Raw genomic sequence first — 19,888 nt, forward strand, 5'->3', positions numbered from 1 at the left:
AAATAACTGATGGTGGCTAAAGTAGAGATGATATAAAATGTAGGTTGGCTATGGCAAGACAAACATTTCTGAGGAAGAGAAATCTGTTAACATCAAAGTATAGATTTATGTATTAGGAAGTCTTTTCTGAAGATATTTGTCTGGAGTGTAGCACTGTATGGAAGTGAAACATGAACGATAAACAGTTTATATAAAAATAGAATAGAAGCTTTCAAAATGTGACGCTACAGAAGAATGCTGAAGATTAGATGGGTCAATCACATAACTAATCTAAAAAAAAAAAAAAACTGAACAGAATTGGGGAGACAAGAAATTTGTGGCACAGCTTTATTAAAAGAAGGGATCAGTTCACTGCACACATTCTGAGACTTTGAGGGATCACCACATTAGAATTGGAGGGAAGTGTGGAGGGGGTAAAAATCATAGAGTAAGACAAGGAGATTAATACAATAAGCAAAGCCAAAAAGATGTAATTTGCAGTAGTTATTTTGAGATGGAGAGGCTTGCACAGGATAGCTGCATCAGACAAGTCTCTGGACTGAAGACCACAACAACAATATGATATTATTTCAAGATACATGATGGTCTCATCCTTCTCAAGGTATGTCCAGGCATAGAAAATTTGTGTATGTTCCTCTCTGGTGGATGGATGGATGGATGGATGGATGGATGGATGGAGAGGCTTGTATGGGCACACGACAGCAAGGTCTTCAGCGCCCGCTCAGTAACAGATTGAGACGGGTGTCAAGAAAATACTCAGAACAGTAAGATAAAATAGAACATAAAACACAGGTAACAAAGCTGGAAAAATATGTGCCTACCCACACCAAAATGGGGGACGAAGTGTGCCGTCAGCAGTAAAACATGGACAACACAAGAAAAAAGAAGTAGAGGGAGCTAAAACAATGTAGCAGATGGAAGTGGCTGGCTGACCCCAAGGAAAAAAGGGAGGAGCCAGCCACTTTGCAATACACTAAAACCTCCAGCCTAAAAGTTTAGGCCAGAGTCCAGACACATCACAAATCCTTAAAACCCTAGACACACACGTCTCATCATTAGCTAAAACACAGGGCAGATCCCCAGCAACTTGTGCTTCTGCCCTTGCATCACAGTATAAAATGAAGTCTGTTAAAATGTGCCACATAGAGATATGCACACCACAAGCATCACAAAGTGGGGGATCCTCCTGCCATAGTAGAAAGCTATGTGTGATAGGACAGTGCCCAATCCGAAGACATGTGAGGGTCACTTCCTCACACCTGAGCAACCAGCAGGAGGAACGCCATGGCCGAGTTGTTGACTTCACCAATCACAATTTATTGGCCGTCACCACCAGCCATTCTTCCTCCCACAACTCCATGCACTTCTTGAGGATTGCAGAAATGACACACTGCAAGGGAATAGGACACTGGACCACATCCTGCTCTCTGCAGGCCTCCTTGGCAGCCCGATCGGCCTGTTCATTGCTCCATATACCTACAAAAAGACCAGGCACCCAGCAGAAGGACACCTCCTTACCCCACCATTGGAGCAAGTACAGTTGGTCATATATCAGCTGGACCATCTCCTCAGTTGGGTACAGATTCTGCAACGTTTGTAAGGCACAAAGAGAATTGGAGCAGAGGAGAAACTGATTGCCCTGAACACAATTCATCTGCTCCAGTGCCTTCAGGATCACATGGAGCTCCACTGCGAAAATGATATATTCATCAGGGAGGCAAATCCGGGTAACATGATCAGGGAACACTACAGACCAGCCAAGGAAATTCTCTTGTTTGGAGCCATCAGTGTACACAACAGTAAAACCGTGATGCACATCTAAAATGTTGAAAAACAGAGATTTGAATGTAAAATCTGGTGTACTATCTTTCTTAAAATTAGTCAAATCTAACATAAGTCTGGGTCTCTGGAAGAGCCAAGGTGGAAATCTGCTCCAACCGTGATGGAAAACATGAAGACCAGCCACATTCATCGCAGAGAGGCAATCCTGTGTGCGAATCCCACAGGGCTGCGTTGCTTGTTGCCGGTTATGACATAGTCATGCCAGAGGAAGCTGAGCAACAGTATGGTATGGACAAAGTTTTACACGTCGCCGCCACAAATGAAGTGGCGGTTCACCAGCCTCTGCACAGAGGCCTGGTATGGGGCTAGTTCTGAATGCCCCAGTGACCAACCGAAGCCCTTCATGGTGCACAACGTCCAACATCTTTAAGTAAGAAGGCCTCGCAGATCCATACACCGCCATATGTACTGTGGCTAAGATATTTTAAAATACTTAAAGCCTTAAGTGACCATGATTTAAGGTCAGTAGATGAGGTAACCTTGTAAGCTTCAAGTCAAAAATGAGCCCCAGAAATCTCACCATGTCTTTAAAAGTAAGGACAGTGTCCCTCATCCTCAACACAGGAAAGGTTAAAATCGAATGAGAACAGTGAAAAAGGACACATACGGACTTCTTGATGGAAAACTTAAAACCACTCTTCTGTGTCCAGTCATCCAAACATCTAAGAGTAAGTTGCAACTGACGCGTTGTCACTGCAAGGCTTGAAGAAGAACAAAACAAAGAGAAATCATCCGCAAACAAGGAACACTGGACAGGACTTTCCACTATAGAGGTAATGTTATTAATAGCTATGGCAAAGACAGTCACACTTAAAATGCTATCCTGAGGGACACCATTCTCCTGCTCAAAGCGGTCAGTCAGGACATCACCAATTTGGTATCTAAAGTATTGTGGCGACAGAAAAGACTGAATAAAAAGAGGAAGACAACCACGAAAACCCCATTCGTGAAGCTGCTCCAGGGTGAGACACCTCCAAGTGGTATCGTAGGCCTTCCCGATGTCAAAATACACCTACAAGGTGATGACAGCATAGGAAAGCTTGTTGTATAGCCACTTCCAGGAGGGCAAGGTTATCGAAGGTGGAACGAAATCTCCTGAACCCACACTGAAAGCAACTAAGGAGTTGCCGGGATTTTAACATCCAGACAAGGTGGCAGTTGACCATCTGCTCCTAGGTCTTTCCCATGCAACTTGTGTGGTCAACACTATGGTAGCTACTTGGGCTTGTGTGGTCTTTCCCAGGTTTAAAAAAAAGGAATTAAAACTGCCTCACACCACGAGTCAGGAAAGTGACCTGACGACCAAATGGCATTAGAAAGTGCGAGAAGGATTTCTTTTTTGTGCTTTGTGAGGGCAGTAACATACTGTAATGAATCCTGTCGTGACCAGGGGATGTGTCATGAGCTACAGACAATGCAGAATCCAGCTCCCACATAGAAAATGGGCAGTTGTAAACTTCATTAGAGGTGGACTGGAAGTATAGACTACAGCTCTCAGCAACCGCTCTATGGCGCTGGAAAACTGTATCCTGACTGGTTGTTGCAGTAACCATGGCAAAATACTCTGCCATAGTCTGGGCAATGTCTCGCAGATCCATATGGAGAGTACCGTTATTCATTACAGAAGCCATGGGGCACCTCCCTCCTCTCCCAGAAATTCTCCTGATGGTCTCCCACACAATGGATCTTTCGGTGGAACGATTAATGGTGTTCAGGAACTGTTGCCATGACCTCTTCTTGCTCTCTCGAATAATGCGGTGACATTTTGCCCTCGCCACCTGAAAGGCTATAAGATTCTCAGCAGTTGGCCCACCCGGGAACCTACACAGAGCTGCACGCCTGGTCCTGATTGCAGAGCGGCATTCGGCACTCCACCAAGGGACAGGTTGTCTCTTTCAGTGGCCTGTGGACTGTGGAATGGATGCTGCAGTGGCATGGTGGACCGTTTTGGTAATATGATCCACCCACGCCTCAACATTCGCACAGTGTTCGAACTGGGCCAACTGGCTATAAAGTGTCCAGTCGGCCCCACTGAGCACCCATTGTGGTGGTTTCCTTTCAGGGCCCATGCCATCTGGCAGGTGAATCCAGATTGGGAAGTGATCGCCGTCGTGCAAGTCAGCGACCACTTCCCATTGAGCACTGGTGGCAAGAGCTGAAGAGCAAAGTGAGAGATCAATGGCAAAGAATGACCCAGTCGCTGTGCAGAAGTGAGTGCTCTGTCATGCATTGAGCAAGCAGGCACAGGTTGACAGGAGAAGCCTCTCAATTGCTCTACCCCTGGGACAGATAATTGCAGAGCCCCAAAGCACATTGCGGGCATTAAAATCACCACAAATAATAGACAGCTGTGGGAGTTGTGTAAGAAGGTCGGTGAGGGCCGCTTCATCAAGTGCATCATGTGGGGGTAAGTAAAGAAAACACACAGTCAATGGATGACGCACGTGCACGGACACAGCAATGGCTTGTAAACTCGTCGTAAGCAGGAGAAGCAAGGAGTGGTAGTTTGTCCTGATGAAAATACGTATGCCTCCTCTAGCTCTCTCACCATGCAGGTCGTCCTTTTTGTGGAGTGTCTAGCCTTGTAGCTCAGGGGAGTAAGATGGATGGAAATAAGTCTCCTGGAGACACAGACGCAGAGGTCCACCCTGAGAGAGTAGACGAAGTTCCTCCAAATGCGTCCTGAATCCCTGCAAGTTCCACTGAAGTATGGGAGCCATCTATGAAGGGGGTAGCACCTTCATCCTGTCTCTCTGATGGGGTGGGGAGACTGCAGTAGATGGAGGGGCAGTCGTGGGGCGAGATGATTGCCCCACACATATGTCGTACTTCATCAGCTCTGGGGAAGAGTCAGATGAAGCCTCACATAAAACGACATCTGCATGGTCAGATGGTTTACCACGTGATTTGACCCACTGTTGCTGCTGTATAGGAGCTTTCTGCAGTTTGGTGAGCTTTGGGGGAGCCGACATGGGAATGGTAATGGCCATACTGGGCTTTGGAACAGCCTCAGCTGTTGGAGGTGCCAGGGGCTGGCCTAAGTTCGCCACTGTACCTTTGTTTGCCATTCGAGTAGGAGCTACAGGTTCTGAAACACTGACTGCGTTCCAAGTGCACTGACATCTGCAGGTGTTAGTGCAACACTCACCACCTCTGTCTGCATAGAGGCATCAGCTTTTGGAGTAGGCTTCTGAACCACGGATGCAAAAGATATAGCAAATGTGGGAGGTTGCATCGATTTGTAGATCTTTTTGGCCTCACCATAGGGGATACGCTTGGTTGTTTTTATTTCCTGGACTTTGCGTTCCTCTAAAAATATTCGGCAGTCCCTACTCCATACAGTGTGGTTTCCAGAGCAATTGATACAGGTGGCTGGAGATGAGCAACTAACTCCTTCATGAGCAGCCTTACCACAGTTGCCACAAGTCACTTTGCCTTTACACCCTAAGGTGGTATGCCCAAAACGCTGGCATTTAAAACAGCGCGTTGGGGTTGGGAAATAAGGCCTCACACTAAGGCGAAGGAAGCCAGCTTTAACATGTTCAGAAAGATTCGTGCTACTGAAGGTCAGAATAAAGGAGTCAGATTTGACAAGATTGCCATCAACCCTCTTCATGATATGTTGGACGTCAACGATACCTTCTGGAGCCCACTCACGTTGCAGTTCTTCCTTGGGAATGTCAACTAGATCCCGGCATGTCACAACGCCTTTCCTATAATTCAAGGTGCTGTGCAGTTCAGTGTCTATGGCATACTCCCCAAGGCATTTAGAAGATTGGAGGTTAGTTGCTTGCTGGGAAATGGGAGTTTCCACTAGCAAGGTCCCATTACGTAAGCACTTCACCGATTTTAAGGAGCCACAGATCCCCTCCAAACCATTTTGTATATAGAAGGGCGAAACCTTTCCAAAACTACCCCCCTTCTGTTTCACAATGAGAAACACGTTCTGATTACCAGAATGCATTCTGTTACCAAAGACTGGACTTGTCCAAGAAGTGCTGGAGTCAGTGGGACTAACTGCATGAGCCCTCTTAAGAGACTGGGTTTTAGAACCTTCCAGTGGCCGACCCTTTCCGCTGGGAGGAAGAAAAGAGGATGTCAAAGGGCCCATCTCGGTCCCACAAGCAGCTAGGGAACTAGAAGTCCACCTAGACAGAGCCCTGCATGCCTAAGTAAGCCTTATACAACTGAGGTGCGGCAGGTTCCCCAGAGGTTGCCCGCTAACGACTGTTCCACCTCAACATCCATGCATCTCATCAGCGCGCAGCACACCTTGAGATTGAGGGGTTGTTTATAGAGGTTTATTCCTTCCTTGCAATCTGGGTGGTCAAGCCAAGATCCCCATTCCCTGAGACACACAACGTTCCACCGCCGCACCGCACGGTGGTCGCTGAAGTATGCCCAGAGCTAACGGTGATGGGGACTGGCGGCGCTTACCAGTCCCCAGCTCAGGAACCCCAGGGTCACCAAGCCCGTATCCATCACCTGCATGCCGAGCCCCTGGGGGCTCCTCTCTGGTATCTGGGATCTTAAGAAGAAGGGTGTTTGATACCAAACTCACCGTGTTGGCCTTTTGTTTCCTTGGCCTGCCCTGCCATACTGGATAATGAAACATGACCACTAAATAAATACATGGAATCTACACTTTGCCAAATAAAATGGTTCTCTTTATGAAGATACCAATTCAAAATTATATTTTAACCAACCTATTGGGAAACAAAACATATCAGAAGTTTGATTAAAAACTTATACTAATAATTGTTGTCACATATTAATTAGATATGGCAGTCTGTCACATCTTCACATGAAACTTCCTGGAAGATTAAAACTGTGTGCTGGACCGAGACTCGAACTCGGGACCTTTGCCTTTCGTGGGCAAGTGCTCTACTGACTGAGCTACCCAAGCATGACTCACGCCCCATCCCCACAGCTTTACTTCTGCCAGTATCTCATCTCCTACCTTCCAAACTTTACAGAAGCTCTCCTGCGAACGAAGCAGATCTATCACTCCTGAAAGAAAGGATATTGTGGAGATTTGGCTTAGCCACAGCCTGAGGGGTTTTTCCTGAATGAGATTTTCACTCTGCAGCAGAGTGTGCGCTGATATGAAACTTCCTGGCAAATTAAAACTATGTGCCGGACTGAGACTCGAACTCGGGACCTTTGCCTTTCGCGGGCAAGTGCTCTACCGACTGAGCTACCCAAGCACGACTCACGCCCTGTCCTCACAGCTTTACTTCTGCCAGTATCTCATCTCCTACCTTCCAAACTTTACAGAAGCTCTCCTGCGATAGAGCACTTGCCTGCAAAAGGCAAAGGTCCCAAGTTCGAGTCTCGGTCCAGCACACAGTTTTAATCTGCCAGGAAGTTTCATATCACCGCACACTCTGCTGCAGAGTGAAAATCTCATTCTGGAAACATCTTCACATGTCCACCTGGCACGATGGATATTAAGAATCAATACTTTGAATGTTTTATGTGATCTCACTGATTTTATACATGTCAGCACACTTGAAACTGGCCTATGAGATTGGAACAAGTTAGTTGTGCATATGCACTGAATAACACTTTATGGACAAGGAAAATCATTGATAGGTTATCATTTCCAACAATATTTTAACTAATTTACAAGCTCTATATATATCCTTTGTAAAAAATGAAATTTTTTTTCCTTTTAACTGTGGTCTCTGCTGTAGTGGCTATAACTGTTGTTGCTGCTGTGCAGGTTGCATATTTTATTGCCACAAATACTAATAAACTTTTCATTATTTTTTTAGAGAATCTGCTAAGTGTTGATGTCATCATGCTAGCTTCTGCTGCTCAGCATGTTGTGATCCTCAGTGCAGATGGTGATTTGTTCTCATGGGGAAGAGGTGATGGTGGAAGACTAGGCATTGGAACTGAGGATGATCGGTTTGTATCAATATTTAATTGGCCATTTCTTCTTCTGTTAAAATGTAGCATTTTGTCTACTGTGTTCTCATTGCATATAAAGCAGTTGTTGATATCTTCATATCTGATAATGACTGAGCAACTGTCAAACTTCCACAGGAGCCATGCTCAAATTTTTGGAGTCTGTTTTTGAGAAAACACTGGCATTAGAATTATTGTCTGTTGTCCCTTTGTTACAAAGAAAAAATATATAACATTGATATGGCACAGGTTAGCGGGTGAGAGGAGTGGTCAGATACTGGCCCATAAATAGCAATAACATAGAACAAACAATATTTATTATACAATTCAAAAATTTCTTTCATTAATACATTAATCACACTAGCCCGTGGGAACAGTACTAAATTACTGTAGCCCCAGTCCATAGACCTTCAAGCCCATAAAAGACAAGCATACATAAATATTCCAGAGTTCAGATGTGATGTGTGTATCCTTAAATGAAATGGGCATTTAATCCAAAAGCATTAAAAGGTACAATTTAGGAAAATGTGATGTATGTCACCTTGGAGAAATGCAAGACTTTACTTAGACTGAAACAAAAGATATAATATAGTTAAACATAATGCATGTCACCTTTAAGAAAACAGAAATTTACTTAGAGAAAATCCGAAGATATAATATAGCTTAGATGTGGTGTATGCCACTTTTAAGAAAACAGAAATTTACGTAAACATAATCAGAAGACATAATATAGCTTGTACATGATATAGACCACTTTTAAGAAAACTGTAGTTTACTTAACGGAACCCAAAGATATAATATATTGTAGATGTCATCCCAGGATTTAGAAAATACAACACATTTAATTAAAACAACCCCAAATTATACACTAACTGGATATGAGGTACAGCACCCTTAAGGGAAGCAAGTATTCTTTTGCTAAAACAATTTACATCCATGTCACATGCAGAAAATTACATAACACTGTTTCATTAGGATGGAATAACAAATCTGTAACAGGCAGTGCTAGTTATGAAAGATGTGACTTCAAGTTGGGCAAAAAATAACTATACAATACAAGATAAGCACAAAAGCAATCTATCAAAATTTTTCAATAACCACCACACTGGAGTCGTAGCAATAGAGGCTTGATATCAATTACTGAAGTGGTGTAACCAAATAACAGGGAATGGATTTTGATTAAGGCATAAGTTTAAATTATGGCAGTGAGAATGCCTACTGCTGAGATGATATTAGTTAGCCTTAAAACAAGATACCGGATCCTCAAAATAATGCTATTGGAAGAATCTAAATTACTCACTGGGTCAATTACATGTTACCCTCAACAACCGATAAGTAAGCACTTTAATTGTAGTTGACAATACCAATTATGAGGCAACATGCTGCTATACAAGGCAGAATGGTGTGAGTTGTACACAAATTTAAACAGAGCCAATGACCAGCCATTGCCTGGCCTCAACTAACTTCCATTAACTTACAAGTGGGCTTCTGCACATATATTAGAGGACATAGCTTATTACTTTAATTAAGTAAAAGATAAGGAATTGCATACAAACACCATAGGAACAAAGTATTGACATCAGTAGACACAGTCCTGTGTGAATTTATAGTCACTGCAGTTGCCTCTGAACATAAACTGACTTCATGCAAATGACAGGCACATAAATCTTGTACAGGTCAGTGACTCATGTGCTCACAAGCAGCCTTATAATACACACACACACACACACACACACACACAAGCACAGGCACACTACATAAATCACAAGGTTCAATAACCACTACACAGGTAGATGCACTTACACTAGGCAATCCTCCCTACTGTGACCACACTAGGCAATCCTCCCTACTGTGCCATTGGTAGTGAATAGGTATGCACGCATATCCACAGGCTTGATAAGTACATGTTTCCAAAAGTGAGCTTCTTGTAAGCCTTTCATTTCCACTACTGTGGCAGTAAATAGCTAGACATACGACACATTCTGTGAATACTAACAGAAGTACAGGTGTCTCAACTCCATGCCATACAAACATTGTTTTCTGCTACCAGTACCCGTCAGCAAAGTTCATTACAACAGCCCTTCAGAGCTACTCAGCACACACTGTCTCTCCATGGTACTCATGCAAGCCCTTCCAACCTCTCTCTTCACCAATGACATGACCTCCAGTGGTCAGACCACTGCCAAAGACACTGCTACGCTGGTTATACCAAAACATGTGACTAAATAATTGATATACCCACTGCACGACACAGATATGTTTCATTTATGTTACGTACAGTACAATTTATTCCTCTCTTTTCTCAAATAAGGAAATTAATCATGTTTTGCCAACCTCTGCTCACCCAGAGCTGTGACCAATGTTGGCACTCTCCGTGCACTAAGTTGTGCCTCAATACATCCTACATTCACCTTAAACCCTCCAAGTTTACGCTATATGCCAAACACTAATACCCCAAATATTCTTATAAACTTCACATGGAAATTAGACATACATACACACATTTGTACACACTTATTACATTCTTTTTTCTATTAATAATCACCGCTCTGTCATGTTTTGTAGCCCCAGTAATTTTGCCAATACAGGATACACATTTGGGTGTGGACATTCAGAAGAGGGTTTTTTTTACCGTATTTACTCGAATATAAGCCGCACTCGAATCTAAGCCGCACCTGAAAAATGAGACTCGAAATCGAGGAAAAAAAATTTTCCCGAATCTAAGCCGCACCTGAAATTGGAGACTCGAAATTGAAGGGGAGAGAAAAGTTTTAGGTCGCACCTCCAAATCGAAACAAAGTTCGTCTAGTTGTAATATGAGACACAATTTAGGTCGAATGAATGACGATACAGCTGCAGTAGTTTGGTTCGAGTCGTAAGCTTAGCAGTTACGGTTTACCAGGTAGCCATTGCTACGTGTCACGCGCTCCGTCCGTATTTATACGGATATCCTTCCTATTTCACGTGCTTCGTCTTGTTTGAATTGATTGCTTATTTTTCTTTGATCTGATAAGTGCCGTTCTCTTTGTTATAGGTGTTTACGTCACTCCAAGCTGAAAATGCATTACTGCACTGTGTCATGCATTGTTTGACGCTTTCTGATAGTGCGTGTTTACGGCCTGTCGCCGCTCGCGGCGTGGCTTGCTTTTGTGCGCGCTACCGCCGCTTACAAATAAAAAATAGAGAGGAGTCGTCTCATTAGCGAAACATTTGTTGTTACTTACACTACTGCTTTCTTCGATAATGATCAACAAGAACCAAATAACAGACTGCGTATGATAGATGATGTTCTGAACGAAAATTTAGCGAAAATTTTTCTCCGTTCCAAAATCTTTGCAGGCGCCTCTTTAGTTCATTACATTCTGCACAGATATTAGAGTCATCTTAGATTTAAAAATCTAGTCAGTTGCCGTGCTTCATTTCTGACTGTATCACTATCAGGCATAAGAATAATACGAATATAAACATGACATGATATGTATATTCTTCCGCGTTTGCTGTTGTCTCACTCTAATTTCGTAGTTTATTAGGCAGACAGGATTTAAATGAGATAGTAGCAAACACGAAACAATACATGGCAAAATGTTTATATTCGTATTAATCTTATGGCGAAGAGAATACTACATGTGATTCACAATTCATAAAAGCTCCTATTAGCAACCATCTCTTCTCACAGGTAGGAAAAAATTCAGAACGTAGAGTTGGCCATATTGACAAACATCCCAAACAGTCTTGCCAGTCGGATTTTCGTAGTACATTGAAATGCTGCTACATTTGAAGAACAACAATACAGAATTTGTATTTACTTCGTTGGATAATGTACCAAAATGCAGTGGTCGAAACTCTGGGCGGAGGAAAAAGGCTCGTCTTCCATTTTTTTAAATTTATTTACTGACGCAGAGGTTTTGGTGCCAGTATCTATCTTTGTGCCTACAAAGCATGCCTGTGTGGCGCTACATATATTCGACGGCAGAAGTTAGTTGTGGCGGCACCCACCAACATTTTTCAGAACTCCCGCTTGCTTTGCACTCGATTCTAAGCCGCAGGCGGTTTTTTGGATTACAAAAACCGGAAAAAAAGTGCGGCTTACATTCGAGTAAATACGGTATTTCTCCATTGACTTCAATAGATTTTTTCACCAAGCTACAGTCCCAGATCTTGTACATAATAATCTTATAACACCCATCTTATCACTTTTTTCTTTCATTTATCATCTTCTCCGTACAAGTCTTCACTGCTTCCTCTCTTTTGGCTGTGGTTACCAGTTGACCTGGTGGAAATCCACCACTCCAGTGAGAAACAACTTCAACTTGCTTGCTGTCATTCATTCTAATTGTGAGAACCCTGCAAGCATTACTCTTAATTCTATTTGATATGCCTTCAAATGATCTGACAAACTCCAACCAGTGTTTGTTATTTGAATACATTCTACACAGGCAGCTAATTTGTTGTGTATAGTACTCACACAGGTTACATGTTGGATGGTATACTGATATATTTATGTGTTTGATACCTTGATTATTCATGAAATCATTCTACATTCTATATGTAAATTGTGATACATTGTCAGACAATACCCTCTCTGGATAGAAATCCTTATCCAGTTTGAGAATCTTAGTTTTTCTGTTAGCTTTCTATATTGAATACAGTTTGATAAACTTTGAAAACAAATCAATAACCACAAATATACACTTCATACCACCTTAACCATTTGGGAGTGGCCCAAAATTGTTTACAGCTCACTAACTTTGCTACAGATGATACCTTGAATTTCCCCCTGATGTGAGGTAGTGCAATGTCTCTCCCACTGGCATTTGTCACAAGTGGCCAACTGAGCACACACCCATCTTGGTAGTTTTTTATGTGCACATACTCCTCAATGATTTCTACACTCTTTTGGGGCAAATGAGGTAGAGAGGGCGAGCAATGGTGGATACCCCGGGAATGAACTCAGAAAAGCCTTAAATTCTTGCAACAACAAGGGATGCAGCAGGTCTGTAGCAGCTCTGACAAGACTCTCCATGGGTTGGATGACATGCTGTGGGATGGTGTGGCCCAAATACTCAACAGACGGTTGGAAAAATTTAGACTTTGGCAGATTGCAGTGCAGACTCACAGGTACCCTGAGATTGTGCAGGTGGTCACTCATAATACGTCTGGTAATGACAACGTCATCCACATAGTTGAAACAGTGCAGAGTAATGGACGTGACCTGTTCCAGATAGTGATGAAAAATTTTGGGGGCACTTGCCACCCAAAACAAAAGCCATTGGTATTGATACAGGCCAAAAGATGTATTACGAACTGTGATACACTTGGACACCTCATCCAGAGGTAACTGGTGACAAGGGATGTGTCCCGTTCAGTAGAGGAAATGGGAAATGCCTATACTCTTTTGATCCTAACAAACCACTGACAGTACAAAGTGGGGGCAGCCTTTGTCCATTGGAATGCAGATAGCTCAGAGCAGCCTCTGGCATTTGCATCCAAAACTCTCAGTTCAGCAAATATCCACTAACCCAGGGTGAGAAGAAGGCTCTGGCCATTCTGTATGCTGTCACAAAATTTCATGTTTTCTTGTATTGTATGAAATTCTAACTAATTATTGACCTCAAGCCATTAATTTTGTTAGTTAGTTGATCAGCCCAGGTACCCAGTAGGGGAGCCCAAATGTTGCAGCAGTAGGCCTTGTTCCTCTCCAAATGCAACTATGACATTCATTTTCTCCTCAACGCGTGTTACGCCAATGCAGACACCTTATCCCAGATGCCTGCTGGCCTAGACCCCAAGTTTCATCAAGAAGTGCTCATGTTTTCATTTGGATATCTCCTCCCACCAAATAGTTGATGGCTTTCTGATCACAGTTGCCCAAGTTGCCAAGGCAACAGCACCTGTCCCTGTCCTCAAGCAGGTAGTTTGCCTTGACCAGCAGATTTGGTTTTTCCATCCTCTGGGCCATGCTTCCAAACCCCTTCATTACAGCTTTGTCTTGTTCCATTTTCTCTTGGTCTGAGATGGTGCCCTTCTCTCCACAGTCTGTGGAGCTCCCATGGTGGTTATTCTCATAAGTTTGCAGTGTGAGGTCTTACAGTTGTTACATGAGGGTCACTGGGGTGTTTCCTGGCTTTCAGTCGTGTGTATTAGTCCAGCATTGACTGGGAGCTGGTGCATTTGTTTGCTGTGTGTCCCCAGTGTGCTAGTCAACAGGCAGCTCCCAAGGCTTCATTCCACCTACGGCCTCAAGCAACTCAGCCCTGGGAACACATCCATGTGGATGTTGTGGGTCTGTTTCTGAATGTGTTTTGGCTGATCATCATTGATGTGTTTTCGCAACTACCATTGGTGTTCCAGTGCTCCTTAGCCTCTACTGAAGTCACTACTCAGGCTCTCTCAAAAATGTTTTCTGTCAAAGATCACACTGTTACTCTCATTTCTGACAACAGACCTTAGTTCCCGTCTCAGGTGTTTCATGATTTCAGCATGTGGTCAGGCATTCGACATGTTCACTCCCCTTCCTTTCAGCCCCAATCTAACAGGGAAGCAATGTGCATGGTTCAAACCTTATGACCCAGATGAATAAATATCTGCAGGACTTCCCCACTGAGAAGGTACTACAGTTTTTTCTGGTGGCCTACTACGTGACACTTATTGGTTCCCGTAGCCCTGCTGAGCTTCTCCACAGGTGTCAGCTGATGACACTGCTCCATATCCTCCAACCAGGATCTTGCACACCATCTTCTACCACTGAGAAGAGTTTTCCACTGGGTATGGTACTCTGGGCGTGTTGTTTTGGTTGACACCCCCACTGTTTGCCAGCAGTCATCAAGTGTCAGAATGGCCATTGTGTCTTCACCCTCCAGAATGGAGAGCGATAGTTCCAGTGCAGTGCCAACAAAAGCAGTTCCGCATCTGGATGGGCACTTACCTCCTCTCTTGCGTTTACCACATCACCAACTGCTGTGCCCCTGTTGCTGGTTGTTGCCTATCCGCTGGTGTTCCATCCTCCTCTTCTGCGTGTGTTAGAACCTCCACCCAATGAGCTTATGACTTTGCAGCCCTCAGCAGCAGCTCCAGTGGCCCTCCAACAGTGGGCATGCCCCTTGCCAGTTCAATGTCTCCTGCACAGCCTCAGCCTGTGGTGGAGTTGCTTCCACCTTCCACACTGCTGCTGGAATTCACCTTGGATCCCGGCTTCTACTGCCCATTGCTGATGCTGTTGTCTAGTGCTCCAAGGCATGAGTGTCAGGGTACTCCTCATGCGAGCCACTTTCACCCATATTTTAAGGTCTCCAGTGGCTGGGAGCTGCTCTCCCCTTTTGCGTCTGAGACCTCCAGAGGCTGCCATTCATGGATGTGTGCGCAATTCTCCTCTGTGCACTCTGCTGGCTGACTGACAGCTTATAGAGTCAGGCTCAGCCAGCCTTGGCCTCAGTTACATGTTGACATTTCGACTAGGATTATCAGACCAGCAGTGTGGCCACTCTGCCACAAGCATCTTTTGTAACAAGTTATTTCTAAATGTAAAAACTGGTGGGTCTGTCATTGTCTCTGTGTGCTTGTTAGAATATACGTATGTGACTTTGTCTGCTGTTCTTTGCAAGAGTATACATAAACTGATGAAGGTTATTAGTGGTTATCATTTGTATTTCTTAAAAAAAATTGTTTTCTCTGTGTTTTCACTGTCTTCAATATCTGGTTACTATAGCTTACATGTTATCAGTAGTATTACTTAAAACAATTGTTTTTCTGTATCTACAATAAATCTGTAAGTAATTTTGTTTATTCTGTATAAAGCTTGCAACATGACATGTCTGATAACATAAAACTAACCTAATTAAGCAAGAAATTGGAAATAATGACCAGTTCAAACTAAAGTTAAAAACATACCTCTTTAGTAATTCCTTTGGCAAATCATCTGATTATCTAGATCTAAGATTTGACAAGTTCTGTCAGCGACATGCTAATTAGTGGTAAATACATGGCCTACATCTAAATTTGTATGAAGATCTTCCTCATTCTTCTACTTAGAATAGAAAGTTTTGTGCTGATAGATCGCAATTTCTGAACACTTTGCCATCACATTCTTTACAGAGAAATGTATTTCTGTCTTACACTTTTTGTTCAACAAAAGTGATCAAGAATACTATAATAGCCTCTGGCTCACTGATCCCTATCTCTGTATTCATTGAATTAAAAGGTTTTGGCCCCCTTTTATTGCAAGTAGCATGATCCCCTTGCAGGTGAGTTGTTTCAACAACTACTCAAGATAATTTTCGGAAAACAGGTTTTGTACAATGACACAAGATTTATTTATTTATTGAGTCCTTTGATCATATGTAGTACAGTGTACAGGATGATATTGGACTTATTACTAAGTTCAAAACAATACATATTTCCATAATCATTTTTCAACATGCTACCAGTTTCAATAGTTCTAGTTCTTACTACTAAGTTCAAAACAATACATATTTCAATAATCATTTTTCAACATGCTACCAGTTTCAATAGTTCTAGTTCTTACAATGATACAATGTTACAAATTACAGTAGCTTTAGTTCTTAACAGTTATTCTGGTCCAAGTATTCCTTTACTGAGTAGAAACAGTGGTACTGTAGATATTCTCTGACAGATCTTTCAAAAGCACTAATATTTTGTAAGCATTTTATACTATTTGATAGTCTATTATAGAGTTTAATACCCAGATAGCATGTACCTTTTGGATACAAATTGGTACTGGCTTGGGGTACATGCAAATTATATTTTATTCGAATATTATAATCATGTATATCTTTGTTTTTTAAAGTATTATCATCATTTCCAATAATATACTTTTTTACGTACATTAGTGTGTCAACAATAAACATACATGGTAGAGGTAGTATATTCAGTGCTTTAAATATTGGTTTGCAGGACTGTCGAGCACCACTCCCTGTCATAATCCTAATGGCTCTTATGAAACTTCCTGGCAGATTAAAACTGTGTGCCCGACCGAGACTCGAACTCGGGACCTTTGCCTTTTGCGGGCAAGTGCTCTACCATCTGAGCTACCGAAGCACGACTCATGCCCGGTACTCACAGCTTTACTTCTGCCAGTATCTCGTCTCCTACCTTCCAAACTTTACAGAAGTTCTCCTGCGAACCTTGTAGAACTAGCACTCCTGAAAGAAAGGATACTGCGGAGACATGGCTTAGCCACAGCCTGGGGGATGTTTCCAGAATGAGATTTTCACTCTGCAGTGGAGTGTGCGCTGATATGAAACTTCCTGGCAGATTAAAACTGTGTGCCCGACCAAGACTCAAACTCGGGACCTTTGCCTTTCGCGGGCAAGTGCTCTACCATCTGAGCTACCGAAGCACGACTCACGCCCGGTACTCACAGCTTTACTTCTGCCAGTATCTCGTCTCGTGAGTCATGCTTTGGTAGCTCAGATGGTAGAGCACTTGCCCGCGAAAGGCAAAGGTCCCGAGTTCGAGTCTCGGTCGGGCACGCAGTTTTAATCTGCCAGGAAGTTTCATATCAGCCCACACTCCGCTGCAGAGTGAAAATCTCATTCTGCTAATGGCTCTTTTTTGTATTCTGAAAGTCCCTTGAGCTGCTGGGGAATTTCCCCAGAATATGAGTCCATACTTGAGATGGGCATTGAAGTATGCATAATAGGCCTGTTCATTATGCATTGTTTGAGAACCCTAAGAAGATAACAGCCCGTGCTCAGCTTGGCATTAATTTGTTCTATGTGTTTGTCCCATATTAAGTCTCTTTGTATGCAGATGCTGAGAAATTTTGTAGCCTCATCATTTGCAATAGGGTGTTGATTGATTTTTATTTCTGGATATATCAATGTGGTGTTTTGGTGGTTATGGAAATTTAAGGCTACTATTTTGTTGCAGTTTATTATCAACTGATTTTCTGCTGTCGAATTACTTAGATGTTTTGTAACTGTGTTTACTTCTTCTTGTAAATCTTCATATTTTGCTGCTTTTACCAGTATTGTCATGTCGTCAGCAAACAGTATTACTTTGTGGGAATCAATATGTATATCCAAATCATTGATATATAACAAGAAAAGTAGGGGTCCCATTACCGACCCTTGCGGTACCCCATAAGTGATTGGGCTTGTAACAAATAAAAAAATATAATAATAATAATATATATAATAAAATATATAATAATATTAATATTGTAATAATAATAATAATAATTTGTTAGTTTGTTTTGGATAAGTAATTGAGGGATTAAAATTTACGCCGTGAATTTATCGAGCTTCGCACGTCCGAAGATGTACGGAACGTAGCCAGGGCTCATCATGTATTATTTTTTTTTGTAGACAGAGTCTGATATCTGACCTCGGCATCAATCATGAAAATGGAGTGACTAAAACTACTAAAACAAAGAAAAGCATACGATTAAATAAACATGTATTCATTTCAACATATACATTACGATATAAATTACACTTACGTAAAATTTTAGATAAATAATGGCAGATCACAAATGAGAGCGACTTATTAATTCTGCGCCTCTTTTCTGCTAATAAATATCAATATGGCTAACTGTGGAGCCGCACAAAATATTAAGTCCTTCTAGGACAACGAATGACATGAGAGTGATGATGCGTACAGGCTGTGACAAGAGAGCGGTGTTAATTGCTTTATTTTGCATTCTCTTGTCTTAAAAATCGATACATATAATCTAAGTTAACTAAATTAAATATTGTCTGTGCTCGAGTGCAAATGGTTCCTTAAACTGCCCCCCAAATTGCGAGAGCAAAGGTGTACCACCTGCAGCTGAGCAATTTGTTGACGTATTTTCTTTATTTGTCATGTCATGAATCATAAGTTATTACGTATCTTGTTTCACAGATTCAACATACTTAAAATATGATAAAATGTCATACATCCACAAAAATACATAAATAATATTTACATACAAGGTCAATGAAAGTGAAAAGAAAAAATAAAAATAATTAAGATTCCTAGCAGTATTGAACCCGGGATCTCAGTCCACTACACTGGCTCAGTGCTATCACTGCTAATCCGTATGTAGCTGTGAATGTTATATAATACTTCTACAGAGACTGTAACAAATTTCACAGTTCGTATTCACTTGTGCTGTTACTTTGTAAAAAATTGTAGGGCATATACTCCATTGTTCTCTTTCACTTCAAAATGTTATTACACATGTTCATTCAATAAATAAAATTAATTAATGGTTTTGTGCATATTCAGAGATATGTGAACACATTCTCTTTAGAATGTCACTTGTCGCTAAAGGTTTATACTGTGCTAAAGTCTTTGCACTTTACAATAAATGTCACATGTCACACGTTTTGTTTACGTTGAGACGAAAGTTCTTGAAGAAATAAGTTGGAGATCAAGAATCTCGCAATGAAGCGTGCTTTGGAAGACGTAGTTAAATGTGGTTTCGTCTTGGTAGGAATACATGGTGTCAGTGGTTCCGTACTGACCAGTCCGTGTTACATCTACTCAATAACCTCCATATTTCGTCTTCCAAAAAAGCGTATGTCGTCTCCTGGATATTGTGTCGTCGTTTCGTCGAAAAGTGTGCCGTGGTTTTGCGACTCACGTCACCTATAGTGTCCCATCATGAGCGCAGTGAACCGTTTTTTTTTTTTAAATATTTGCACACAACTTGTTCATACATTGTTCGTTGCAAAACAGAATGTTCGTTCACAACAGAGAGCACAAAACGTAACAAATATCACTTCACTTTGAGTACAGTTTTCTGTTACATATTTACATAGATATGAAAAAAATTCTGTGGAAAATGTACCAATACATTTACATTACATTGTTTGGTAATACATATACATATTTTACATTTTTCAATTGCATTAAACTAGATATTTACAAATACATATGGGTCAGACATAAAAAATTATCTTATAGGTTCAGTGTATTGTGATACATTCAGAAAATCCATTTTCTTTTATAGGTCTCTTCCCCTTTTTAATAAAGTTTTCCTTTTAAGTATATTTTCCTTTACATCAGTACTACACAATAAGTGTTCTTCCTCATTAAATGTTTCCTGCAACATAAACTTTAATAACAGGTTAGAAAACATCCTTGAGATGATCTGTCCTGAAAAGTCATGATTACAATAAGACACGACACG

General features: G+C 41.8%; 1 protein-coding gene across 1 annotated transcript in view; it reads left to right on the plus strand.

Annotated features, from left to right (window-relative positions):
• The window catches only part of LOC126252980 (serine/threonine-protein kinase Nek8), a 326,833-nt gene that overhangs the window by 183,915 nt on the left and 123,030 nt on the right, over positions 1-19,888 (plus strand). Inside the window, exon 15 of the mRNA XM_049954008.1 lies at positions 7,620-7,755. Coding sequence (XP_049809965.1) covers positions 7,620-7,755 — 136 coding nt within the window. The remainder of the gene's footprint in view (positions 1-7,619; positions 7,756-19,888) is intronic.

This window comes from Schistocerca nitens, chromosome 4 (assembly GCF_023898315.1).
Source record: "Schistocerca nitens isolate TAMUIC-IGC-003100 chromosome 4, iqSchNite1.1, whole genome shotgun sequence".
NCBI lineage: Eukaryota > Metazoa > Arthropoda > Insecta > Orthoptera > Acrididae > Schistocerca > Schistocerca nitens.